The sequence below is a fragment of the Nicotiana sylvestris genome, chromosome 9 (assembly GCF_000393655.2).
Source record: "Nicotiana sylvestris chromosome 9, ASM39365v2, whole genome shotgun sequence".
NCBI classification, from domain to species: domain Eukaryota; kingdom Viridiplantae; phylum Streptophyta; class Magnoliopsida; order Solanales; family Solanaceae; genus Nicotiana; species Nicotiana sylvestris.
In genome coordinates, this window is record NC_091065.1 from 87917206 (window position 1) to 87931049 (window position 13844).

At 36.6% G+C, this 13844-nt stretch overlaps 1 protein-coding gene and 1 pseudogene across 1 annotated transcript; one reads left to right on the forward strand and one right to left on the reverse strand.

Moving 5' to 3' along the window:
• Nucleotides 1-3235: 3235 nt before the first annotated feature.
• On the reverse strand, nt 3236-3390 carry LOC138878855 (5.8S ribosomal RNA; annotated as a pseudogene).
• Nucleotides 3391-4094: 704 nt separating this feature from the next.
• LOC104246347 (pentatricopeptide repeat-containing protein At3g63370, chloroplastic) lies at nt 4095-7320 on the forward strand. Its single transcript, XM_009802155.1, has one exon. The coding sequence runs from the start codon at nt 4098-4100 to the stop codon at nt 6966-6968; it is 2871 nt and encodes a 956-aa protein (XP_009800457.1). The 5' UTR covers nt 4095-4097; the 3' UTR covers nt 6969-7320.
• Nucleotides 7321-13844: the final 6524 nt, after the last annotated feature.

The following is a 13844-nucleotide window of genomic DNA, read 5'->3' on the forward strand; positions in this document are numbered from 1 at the left end:
TCTTAGCACTGCAAGAACCACAAAAGAAAAGGAAGGTTGCTTCTTCGACAACTACTGATATTCCTTTACCAAAAAGAAGGGACACAAAAAGTAAGTTAAGCAGAGTGAGGAGGAGTTGCAAAGAGCTATGGAAGAAAGTAAAAAGAAAAGAATGGACAAAGGAAAGCAAAGGTGGCAGAGCCTGTTGAGGCTATTGATGTGGATAAGATAGACCCGGTCCATCAGGGTGAACATATGACTGTGGAGGTGGAGGTTTAGACCCCTAAGCCCAAGAAGACCAAGACTTCCTCTAAGAAGTCTTCATCTGAATCCAAGTCTACTGAACCTTCTACTTTGGCTAAAAGTACAAGGTCTACCATCAAAGCCAAGAAAGTTAAGATTACTAAGGAGGAAGATTGGAGTGGTGAAGAAGAGGATGAATCCGATAATGAACAAGATAAGCTGGCCAAGTTTGGCAAACGAACCATCTTAAAGGGTAGACTGTTGAAGGACTTGGAGGAACTAGGGATGGTTCTATTGGTTGATGTGCTAGAGGTTCAGGGGTGGAAGGACATGGTCCTTCAGTTGGATGGCAAGCTGGCTAGAAGTGAGATAATTGAGTTCATGGCCAATGCAGAGGTTAAGGATAGAAGAGTCACCAGCCATGTGAATGGGGTTCAAGTGTCTTTTGATGCAAAAGAGCTAGGTAAAATCCTTGGTATTCCTTCTGAAGGTTATGATGACTACACTAGGCAAAAATGGCCAAGTCTGGACTCCCTTCCTACTGCTCTAGCCATTACTATGAAGTTTTGTGATAGCACAGAAGTGAATAAGGCCAAGGTTGTGTATAAGAGTGAAATGAAGCCATCCTACAAAGTCCTGTTTGAATTCAGCAGCAAGCGTTTGTTGCCTAGGCAGGAAAGAAGGCACATTGCCAACTACATGGATTTGGTTTTGATGGAGTGTCTGGAAAGTGGGCGGCAGATCAACTGGCCTAGGTTTATGATCAAGATACTTGATCGAGTTATCAATGGCTCCAAGGCCCATGCCTCTCCTTATGGTTTCATTGTCATTGCTGTCCTTGCCCATTGTAAGGTGCCACTGAAGAAGTGGGAGATGGCCATAAGCAAAGACCGTTTTGGAATCAATACTCTGATTGCTTGTGATTATGAGGTCACTGCCATTCCCAATGAACTTGGTTCATCTAGAAAGACACCTATCAATAGCAAGGTCATAACTCTATTGCAGAAGAGTGGGGAAAAGGATGCTGAGATAGCAAGGCTGAAGACTCATTTGGCAGAGGTATAATCTGAGAGAGATGCTCTCAGAACTGAGCTCACAAAGGAAAAGGAGAAGAATGATGGAATTCTTCATGACATGTTGCACCTTCTCCAAGCCAAAACTCAACCCTCTAGTTCTTCCGAGCCTTAATTTCCTAAACCTGGCCTAGAACTTTCAGTGACCAAGATTAGGGATTTTTCTTTTTTTGTTGCTCATGTTTTAACTGTTTTTGTTTCTTTTTGTGGATTGTGGAAGAATCGTATTCTCTATCAATGAAGTTGCTGATTTTGTTCTTGTTAACTATTTCTCTTTCCTTGATAGTTTGAATGTGTAGTTGATTACTGATGATTAATCCATGAATGCATTTGCAGTTGCCCCAGTGGCCATGAGTAATTTTTAAAATCTGGGAATCACACTGTGTTTATTCAACTTTACGATGATGCCAAAAGGGGGAAAAGATATAGTGCTTTATATTCTGAATAGTGATATTTATAACCTAATGAACCTGGTCCTAGATGATAAGTGAGAAAAAATTCTAACATTGCATTGATGTTGAGCTGAGTTATGGCAGGGCCTAAGTGTATGAAAAGCACAGAGTTTGTCATTATTAAAAAGAGGGAATTTGTTATCCCAATTAAAGGTTAGTTTTGAAGACTGACAAAGGAACTCAGACATGAACCAGGTACATCCTAGTGGAGCACAGATGCAGATAGACTTAAGCATGTGAGATGCATGTGAAGAAGATAAACCTAACTTGCCAGAAGCAATATCTCTTTATCCTGATCGAAAAAGTTTCATATTGGATAAGGAGAAGGATTCCGTACTCAAAGAGAACACAGTTTGAGAAAGGGAATGAGTTAGAGGTTGAGATCAACTAGAACTCTTCCACCAAGGAAGAGTAGCATCAAAATTCTAGTCAATCTTTATTTACTAACTCTATAAATATCAGTGTTGTTTTCTTTTACAGGTAAAGCACATAAGCAAAAGTTAAACGTGAATTGAGAGCAAAATAGCAAGGCAATTTTGCAATCAATTTGTGTGTGATTCAAGCGTGAAAACCTGAAGCTAATTGAACCAGATAGAAGAACCAGTTCCAAGTGTCTGTCTTTTATTCTAGTTCAATTGTAGTAGGTGGTTTTATATTGTACCTTTTACCTTTATCTAGAAGCAATTGTATTAGGTACTCACGAGTTTTTAAGTTAGAGTTAACTTGAAGTTGTCGCAACATTTGAGGTTGTGTGCTACAACGGGATCAGAGTTAGTCCTATGTTTACAAAAGAGTTTTTTTGTAAATGTAGTTTTTGGCTCAGTGATTTTCAGAGGAGAGTTTGAGAAAATCCTACTGGAAAGTAGGTCGTGATTTTTTCACCTTTTGAGCTAGGTATTTCCACGTAAAATACTTGTGTTCTTTACTTTCCGTATTTACTATTTCTACAATAGTAGGTTAAGAAATACTTAGAAGAACCAGGTCCTTCCATAAATAGCTTAAGCAAAAAATTGATCACCACACAAACCCCCCTCCCCTCTTATGTGGTATTGAAGTATAAAACATCATACGCTTCTGCCTCTACCCCGTCCGTCGTTGAGGACATTTCCTAATTGCAATTCGGACGACGAAGCCACTCGATTCTAAGGCCGGGCTATTCCCAATTCACTCTCCCTTACCATAGAAATCCTTGTAAGCTTTTTTTCTCCACTTATTGATATGATTAAACTCAACGGGTAATGCCGTCTGGCCTGGGATCGCGGTAGGATTGCCTAAGCGCAAGAAGGATTAGGGAATTCAAACATTCCATTGGTTGGAGTCACGCCAATACGAGAGTTGAGTTTCAATCACCACTTGTCGTGACGCGCGTTGTGATGGAATCACATTTAGGCTAATCGCACGCTTGAGGCGCACCAGAGGCCAGTATCCATCCCATGATACTACCACAACTATAAGTCTAGATGCCGTGTGTAGGGGCGGCATGATGCGTGACACCAAGGTAGACATGCCTCGACCTAATGGCTTTGGGCGCAATTCACATTTAAAGATTCGATGGTTCATGGGATTCTGCAATTTACACTATGTATCACATTTTGTTACGTTATTCATCGATAAGAGAGCTAATATATCTGTTGTCGAGAGTCATTGATGTTTCAAAAGAAGCAGAAGTCCTCTCGTGCGCACCACAGACAGGGCGCGAGAGGTACGCTTTCTATTTAGTATTATGTGCTTTTCGCGATGGGATAGGTTAATCACCCAGCACATACGTGAGCGTGCAACATGGATAGGAGGGAGCTGCACAGAGGAAGACAGAAGCCCCCCTGCCACACCGCTTCCTAGTGTTTAAACAAGTTTGCAGGTTGTTTTGCTTTGCAGATTTCGAAAATGATCCTTCTGCAGGTTCACCTACGGAAACTTATTACGACTTCTCCTTCCTCCAAATGATAAGGTTCAATGGACTTCTCATGACGTCGCGGGCAGTTATTTGCCACATCGCCGCGATCCGAACAATACACCGGATCATTCAATTGATAAGAGCAACGAGCGATATGTACAAAGGGTTGGAACGAAGTCAATGCGAGCTGATGACTCGCATTTACTAGGAATTCCTCGTTGAAGACCAACAATTGCAATGATCTATCCTCATTACGATGAAATTTCAGAGATTACTCGGGCTTGTCGGCTAAGGCTGGCATCAGTGTAGCGTGCTACACTCCAAAACATTTAACGGCATAAGAAGCTAGTCGCGAAGGGATAATAAATTGAACTTTTAGGTACACTACCATTTAGTAAGTATTTATTTCATATTTGATTATTGGAAATTTCCATGCAACAGGGCGTGGCAAAAGATATGGCTGCCAGTGGGATGATCCAAAACATGTCTTTGTTTTCCTCATCACACCCCTTAGCAACGAATAATCAGAAAGCTCCAGCATTCAAAATCTCCCGCGTGTCTCAAAAACCCGCCATAATCTCTTCTCTCAAACAAATTTACCGGCAGGGCAACTTCAAGGATTCATTTTTTACTCTCTCTAATTTAATTGCTCATGAAAACACATCCCAAAAATGTTTATACGAAGCTTACTCACTGCTATTCGAGATTTGTGCGTCGGAAAAAACCTTATTACATGGCCAACAAATTCATGCCCATGTTCTCAAATTGGATGTATTACGTGCTGATTCGGTATTCTTGAACACCAAAATTGTCTTCATGTATGGGAAATGTGGGTCAATTGGAGACGCCGAGAAGGTGTTTGATAGAATGACTGAAAGGTCCATTTTCACTTGGAATGCCATGATTGGTGCTTGTGTTGTAAATGGGGTACCTTTTAGAGCACTTGAGTTGTACAAGGATATGCGTTTCTTGGGTGTTTCGTTAGATGCCCATTCTATTTCTAGTACAATTAAAGCAATTAGTCAGCTCGAATTTTTGTACTGTGGAAGGGAAATACATGGTCTTGCAATAAAACTTGGTCTTATTTCGAATGTGTTCGTGCTGAACTCACTAGTGACCATGTACACCAAGTGCGATGATATCAGGGCAGCAACATTCTTGTTCAATGGAATGTGCGAAAGTGAGGATACTGTGTCGTGGAATTCTATGATTTCCGCTTACGTTATGAATGGGATGAATCAGGAAGCTTTAAGTCTCTCTGTAGAAATGCTGAATGCCAGTGTCGAACCCACCACATATACTTTTGTTGGTGCTCTTCAAGCATGCGAGGAGACAAAATTTGGAAAACTTGGGGTAGAGATTCACGCTGCTGTTCTGAAATTCGGTTATTCTCTTGATACATACGTTGTGAATGCTTTGCTAATGATGTACATAAAAAACAATAGATTAGATGAAGCTGCTAAAATATTCTTCCATATGCAAGAAAAGGACAACATTTCTTGGAATTCCATGATATCAGGATATGTACAGAATGGACTTTACGATGAAGCAATTAGTTTGTTTCATGAGATGAAGAATGCAGGTCACAAACCTGACCACGTCTCACTTGTGAGTATGCTTGTTGCATCTGGAAGACAGGGAAATTTGTTAAATGGGATGGAAATTCATGCCTTTTCACTGCGAAATTGTTTGGATAGTGATTTGCAGGTTGGCAATACTCTTGTAGATATGTATGCCAAGTGTGGCAAGTTAGATTACATGGACTCTGTCTTTGATAGGATGCTGCATAGAGATAATGTCTCTTGGACAACAATTATTGCCGCTTATGCTCAGAATAATTTTCCTTGGAAGGCCGTGCAATCATTTCGCGAGGTACAGACAGAAGGAAGCAATATTGATGATGCCCTGATGATTGGAAGTGTCCTCCTTGCTTGTACTGAGTTGAGGTGCAACTTACTTGCAAAAGAAATTCACTGTTACGTGATTAAAAGAGGGCTATATGATCCTGTTATACAAAAAACTCTTGTGAGTGTTTATGGAGATTGTGGGAATGTGGACTATGCAAATAGTATTTTTAGGTTGAGTGAAGTTAAAGATGTCGTGTCCTTTACAAGCATAATGTGTAGTTATGTTCGTAATGGACTTGCCAATGAGGCTCTTGAGCTCGGGCTCTATATGAATGAATTGGAAATTGAGGCAGATTCCATTGCAGTCCTAAGCATGCTCACTGCTGCTGCTGATTTGGCTTCCTTAAGGAAAGGAACAGAGATTCATGGATTTTTAGTTAGAAAAGGCCTCCTTATGCATGATTCCATTAGAAGCTCTCTAATAGATATGTATGCCTGCTGTGGGACTCTGGAGAACTCATATAAGGTGTTTAATCATTTAAAGAACAAAGATCCGGTTTGTTGGACAAGCATGATAAATGCTTGTGGATTACATGGATGTGGTAGGGAAGCCATTGATATATTCACGATGATGGAGAAGGAAAATATTCAGCCAGATCACATAACGTTCTTGGCTGTTCTTCGTGCGTGTAGCCATGCAGCACTAGTAGAAGATGGCAAAAGGATGTTCAAAATAATGCAAAGCAAGTATGCTTTGGAGCCTTGGCCAGAACACTATGCGTGTTTAGTTGATTTGCTTGGCCGTGCAAATTACTTAGAAGAGGCCTTTCAAATTGTTAAAACAATGAACTTGGAGGATATACCAGCTGTCTGGTGTGCTCTCCTTGGTGCTTGTCGGGTATACTCCAATAAAAAGTTAGGAGAAATTGCAGCAAAGAAGCTTCTTGAACTTGAACCGAAGAATCCAGGAAATTACATTCTTGTATCTAATGTGTATGCTGCAATAGATAGATGGGACGATGTGGAAGACGTCAGAGTAACAATGAAAGGAAAAGGGCTGAAGAAAGATCCAGCATGTAGTTGGATAGAGGTAGGAGATAAGGTTCATGCCTTTGTTGCCCAAGACAAGTCGCACCCGGAGTGTGATAGGATTTATGAAAAATTAGCCCATCTAACCGAGAAATTGGAGAAAGAAGCAGGTTATGTGGCTCAAACCAAGTGTGTTTTGCAAAATGTGGAGGAGAAAGAAAAGGTCAAGTTGCTTAAAGGACACAGTGAAAGACTAGCTATTGCATATGGTTTACTTGCTAGTACTGATCGAAACCCCATCCGAATCACAAAAAATCTTCGCGTCTGTAGTGATTGCCATGCTTTCAGCAAGCTAGCTTCAAAGTTCCTAGAGCGAGGAATTATAGTTAGAGACGCCAAAAGATTTCACCATTTCAGGGATGGGGTATGTTCCTGTGGAGATTTCTGGTGAAAATTCGTTCTAGTAATTGGTTAATGGATTAAGAAGATCTTTCTGATGATAACTAACCTTACTGCTTTGCTAAAACCTACTTATCAGTCCTGCACAGTATATTTTCAATAAGAAAGGGAGCTAGTGGACATATACACTTTCAGTTGTGAGCCAATGGATTAGTTTGATGGCTTAGACATGAGAATTTGAAGGTGGTTCAAGTCTAATGTGACACATATTGAAATTCATTTTGTGTTAATGCAAGTTTTAGAGTACAAGTTCCTAATCTTGTTATGTTAGGTTTGATGGATTATTATAAGCAGCGGAAGCAATTCCAACATTAAAATCACATGTAATCTAGACAACTAGTATATCGGAGTTTTTTGGGTTATCTCTTGAAGCGTGAAAATAACTTTTTCAGTCACGCGAACCTTCAGTTCCACAACGTCTCAATGGAATCTCCATCACCCGCACAATCACAATCATGATCTCAGAACGTTCCACGGTCTTCTACCGTGTTACTCAAACAATATCTAGAAATAGTAATTTTATGTGGGCGAAATTTCTAGGAAAACTTGGCTGAAATTTTTGGCCACCTTCTTCTTCTTCCTTTAGGTGGAAACCTTATGTATTTATACCACATGTTTTAAGGGCTAAAACCCTTTTCCAAAACATTTCTTTTCCACCAGGAAAAAGATTCCTTTATTTCCCATTATTTAATATTTAGGCACAACAAAGACCACAAAATTTAATTAACAAGGCTACCAATTATGGAATTAATTTCTAATTTTCAAAATTAATATCCACCATAATAAATTACAAATTATTCCATTAAAAAAATCGTAATAGCACTACTTTCAATTTCGAAATTTATCCATTGAATCTTATTTAACTCCCCATATTAAGATTAAGATACTAATCAATTAAATTAATTACTGACAATTTAATTATTGATTATTTTCTTTAGATTTTCGCTTAACTTATTTTATGTGTCGGATAAAAAATTTGCCGGCCTAGACATGAAAACTTATAAGCTTTCATAAAGGTGTATCATCAATCTCTAAACCGAGACATGAATTTCATCAACTAACTAGTATTTCGTCAATGTACATTATTATTATTATTATTATTATCTAATTTACCAGGCATATTGACCAACAAAAGAATCTCGCCTTTTAATAAATCAAAACAATAATAATATACACAACTAATAACAATTACATCAAGATTAAGAGTATAAGTATATTTAATGGCTAGAGAATTTATTTTATTAAGTCGGTATAAAATACCCATCTTTACTTGGTCCGTTCAATACATACAAAAAGTACTAGCACATGAAGTTGAAATTAAACCATTCTCATAATCAAGATAAATTATATTTAATCTTGTGGTACAATAATTCCTGACGGTTTGTCCAATTCCATCATTAGATTGTGAACTCAAACATTATACTTATAAGAACGGATGATATAATCGTCTGTGTATAAGCTAAACTCTATACACTAAATCATCTACTATATAAGCAAAGAACACAGTCTAATATATGATCCATTTCAAATTTTATTAAAATTGAATAAACAATTGTTCCATAATAAATACTATATCCAAACCAAAATCATGGTTAATCGTGTATATATATATATATATATATATATATATATATATATTCAAACAAGGTCAAACTTCCCTTAGAAAATTGTTCTTGGTGTGGCTATTGCCAACTTATCTGTTTCTTGTAAGCACCAAATCTAGCTTCCTCCTTATAGCTAAGTAGTTTTAAATGGGGGAAAAAGGAGGCACGAATAAACATTTTTTTTCTTCCTTCGATACCATTCTAATTCCGTTTTCGAGTCAAATATTGTGTTCTAGAATATGTGTTACTATATTTCCCTCGCGGTGGATGTAGTGCATGGGAGGATATGTATGGCTCCGATTAAAAATCTGCAATCATTCAACAATTGTGAGGATGGTGCATTTGATAATGGTGATGAAGTTAAGACTCATCAATACCAAGAAATTTGTTTCCACAATTAATGGTACTTAATTTTCTTACAACATGTTTGGCTAAGATTCTAAAATCAGCTTATTTTGAAAATTGCATTTCTCAAAAGTATTTTAGATGAGATGCAGTTTGTGTTTGACTAATTAATCTAAAAAAATATTTCTAACCAGCAATTAGTATTTGGTCAAGTTTTTAAAAAGTGCTTTTGTGTGTATTTTTCTCAAAAGTACTTTTAAAAAAAGTGTTTATGGAGAAACACTATTTTTTTCTGCTTCTCCAAAACTACTTCTATTTTTATTCAAAAACACTTTTTTTCTTTCTAAAAGCTTGACCAAATACTTTAATTTTGGAAAAAAAAAGTATTTTTCGCCTTCAAGAAGCTTGGCCAAACATATTATTAGTGAAACCCAATTCTAGATCCTTAGACCACCAAAGGATGTGGTGCAGTGGATAGGGCTGCTCTTCCCTTAACTAGAAGTCTCGAGTTCGAGCCTGGGTATGGAATGATCTTTGGTGGGGACTGCTTCTCCCCGAATAGGGCCCTACGCGGAGCAAATACGGATATAATCGGGCTCTAATACGGGTATCGGACACAGGGTGAAAAACCAAAAAAATTCTAGTTCCTTAGGTTATTATTTCTGCATGAGGTGTTGGGTTTGGCGTAATGTGATATCCTTCTTTTCAATTTTCTTGCGTTCATGATTCATGAAAACGTTATTTGTAGCTACAATTTTCGGATGAAACACTACGAGTACTTGGGTGGAACTTTTATTGGAAGGCTTGACTTAAATGGTGTGGAATGGAGCACCACCCCAATAGACGGGTTTGTCAGATTTTCTTTTTATTAATGGTGAAGGCGCGCTGCACAAGCGAGCTTCTTCTTGTAATATTAACGCCCCCAACTTGACGCACCGTTAAGTGTAATTTGAGAAGAAGACCGTGCTGAATAATTGCACCTTTAGTGTAAATTTTAAAATCAACTGAGGATGTGTGTAAATATGTAATTTTTTACCTTCCCCGAGATTTTACACTTTTTAGCGTTTAAATATTTATTTAGTTCTAATATCGTTATTTTAACTAGTTTTGACTCTTTTACTTTATTTTATCAAAAAAATTAAAAATTACAAAAAATATTTTCTCTTATTTAACTAATTGATATTTTATTTAGTTATTTTTAGTTTATCTACCTTTCATAACGTTAAAATATATACAAAAATAGTTTCACTTGTAGTATTTAGTTTTATTTTAGTAGTTTATTTTAATTAAGAGGGATTTCATATTTTATAAATACATTATACTTGTTAGAATAAGATATGAGATTTTAGCTAAAAGAGTTTGAACAACCCCAAAACTAGTTTCATTTTTGAATTTTCTTAAGCAATTTTGGACCAACCCAATTACCCTGAGCCCAAATAGCTTGATCCATCAGCTCTTTTACAAATAAAGATGAAATCTCAGCCGTTAAAACTCTTTCAATCCAAATGCTGAAATTCATTTTCTCTCCCATATAAAATACACATTACACTCCCTAACCTAATTTGTTAAAGCTGCAGAACCCCAAAAAGAGATGCCCCCCCAACCCTGGACTTTTTTTTCTTCATGATTAGAACACAAAAGATCCATCTTCTTCGGCACTCCAAGAACAGAAGCAATGGCGACCCCTGATTTCTTCAACGCCACCAACAATTCCAACACCCATCCCTTTTTATCTTCCATGCCCTTCTTCTTAAGACCACACTTTAAGAAGCTAAAAAAAATAAAGAATAGAGGAACGGACAGACGCAAAAATAGAGAGGAGGACAATGGATTCTCCAAGAAAGTTCACACAACATTTGGTAATGTTGTTTTAATCCACACTTTAAGAAGCTAAAAAAAATAAAGAATAGAGGAACGGACAGACGCAAAAACAGAGAGGAGGACAATGGATTCTCCAAGAAAGTTCACACAACATTTGGTAATGTAGATAGATTAAAACAGGGGAGAAACAGACACTTGAAAATAAGCACCACAAACAGCCCGAAGCAGCTCCAAATCGTCAGTCACTGTCATAAAGTCTGTTGGTTTCATTATTTGGTTTAATTCGATTTTCCGGCGAGGTTGTCCGCTCGACGTCCTATTCGGCAAGTCAAGTCTGACTAAGGTCCGTTTTATTTTTTTGTTAAGGTTGAATCTTCAATTTTGCTTCATTTTGTGATAGCTCCTGTCAAGCTTGAACTAAGACGTGATTTGGTGTATCTTTCGATTTCTTCTCTGTTTTTGACATATTGCCATTTTTATGAGTTGGGATACTCATCATATTTGTTAGAAAAATGTATTAAATATTCATGGTTTGATTTCTTCTTTTGTTTGTTAAATGAAATTAGATGTAGTTAAAACAATTACAGAAGTTCGATATTAGTTTGTAGGTATGGAAATGGCCCAATAAATTTCGCAAATATGGACCTTCATATAACAATAAATTTTAGAAAAATATTTAAACTATTGAACCCCGTAGCTTGTTTTAGGCGTTATTAATATATCATCGTGACTATGAGTATGGTTCTCATGGCGTAGTCATGATCCATAATCCCCAATTCGGGTGTGCATTTCATGTGACCCTACCACAACTTCGAATAATATAAAATTAAACATGTTGTAAATCGCGGGTGCACTTCATGTGACACGGTTTGCAATGTGTACAAAAATAACAAGTGTACGACAATCGTGTCTTGTTCCATAAATAAATCAATAATAAATAAAAGCAGTTATAAAGGTAAAAATGCACAATAGGTTTAAAATATGTAATTAATCAGATAATTAGGTCAATTATTAATAGTTGAGCGGCCGTCCTAAAACCACGAAACCTGGAAATGCCTAACACCTTCTCCCAGGTTAACAGAATTTCTTACCCGATCTTCTTTGTTCGCGGACAAAAAATAGAGTCAATTTCCTCGATTTGGGATTTAAAATAAACCTGTGACTTGGGACACCATAAATTATCCCAAGTGGCGACTCTGAAATTAAATAAACAATCTCATTTCGATTAATATCACTTTAATTGGAAAAACTCCCTTATATCCCTCTCGAAAAAAAAGAGGTGTGATAGCTCTAGCGACTCTGCTGGGGAAAAGAACCCAGAACTTCTGGTTCAGAGTTCAGAATTCGAGCTTAGAATAACTGTTATACTTGGATTTTACTTATTATCTGATATTTTACGTGTTTGAGCCTAATATGCTAAATGCCGTTTTTTACCGCTTTGATATTGATTGAATTGTATACAAACTGTTACGAAACCCTCTTCTCTCTGAGTCTTCTAAATCTTCTGGGAAGTGTGCACTTCGCGTGGCTTCTTTTTGTTAGAGTCATATCCCAATTTTAGATCGAGGTTCATACAAGTTGCAAAGTTGGTGAAGCTTCTGTATTCCCGGTACGCTGCCCCCGCCTCCCCCCTCTCGCCCCGGCTCGAGCTGTCTGCTCGGGTAAGCTAGGTCTAGAACAATACATCCAGGTATTTAAACCTAGAATAACATAGCCTCATGCCGGATCCCTAGTAGGAACGCTTGTTTGCATCACGTGCATTTGACTTTGGGGACACAACATAGGGGTTGGGTCCGTCTAGGATAGATGTACCCAAATTAAAAAGACCATCCTGATGCATCTTACGTGCTACTTGTTTATCAGTTTGTTTCAGCTTGCATGTTGACCGGCTTCTAGAATCTGGAAAGAAAATAAAAAAAACAGTGAGATATAGGTATTTGAAATTCCGAAACTCTGCCGAAACTCTGAAAAAAGAGAGAAAAAGAAAGGTCATTTCAAAATGAGCCCAAAATTTTCAAGTGCCATGTTTCCCTTGTTCCGTCAAAGCTTATCGAACTGCGCAGGTCTGATTCTCACCGGATATGAGATACGAAGGCAAACATCATCGGTTCCGGCCCCAATTTTAAAAAATCCAAAAATATTTTCCTTTAGTTCCTTCTTTAGAAATCTTTTCTTAGAAAATTCAAAAAAAGAAGAAGTTTTTCTTTAACTCAAAAAAGTAGTTTCCTTCTTGCTGAAGCCTTTCATAAGGAAAAAAGAAATAAAAAGAAAAAAATCAAAAATTCAAAATCCAAAATATGGGTTTCCTTTATTTTGAAGTATTATTCCCAAAAATTAAAAAAAAATTAAGAAAAAAAAGAATCCAAAAAAAATATTCTCTTCCTTCTTTAAAAGTCTTTCTTTCGTAAATGTCATAAAAAATTAAAAAAATAATGTCCAAAGATATTTTTATTTTTCTTTAAAAGTACTTTTTTAATAATAAAAAAACTAAGAAATCCAAAATATTTTCTTAAAAGCCCCTCTTTCGAAAATTAAGAGGCAACATCCAAAATTCTGAAATATTTTCTTTCTTGTTTAGAAAAAGAGAAAATAAATGAAAATTCAAGAAAAAAAATCTTTTTACTTTTGAAATTGGCAAAGTTCAAATCAAAAGAAAAGAAATTTTTAGAAGTCTTTCTTTAAAAATTTTTAAAAAAATAAATTAGAATCATAAATCTAAAAAAATATTTTCTTTCTTTTTTTAAAGCATTTTTTTCCGAAAATTCCAAAAGAAAAAAAATCAAAAAATCAAAAATATTTTTCATTTATCTTAAAGCTTTCATGGTTTGAGTTTTATAAAAAGTTAAAAAAAAAAGAGTTAGCTTATTTACTCCATTCCTAATTTTTCTGAACTATGCAAGATCTGATTCATGCGGCGTCATGATACGTAGGCAATCCCCATCGGATTCGATCAAGCCATGAAATTAATTGAGTGAAAATAAACTGTAAAAAAAAGAAAGAAAAATTGAGTGAAAAAAAGAAGAAGAAAAGAAAAGAGTGAAAAAAAGAAAAAAAAGAGTGACAAAAATAAAAGAGTGACAAAAACAAAAAAGAAAAGA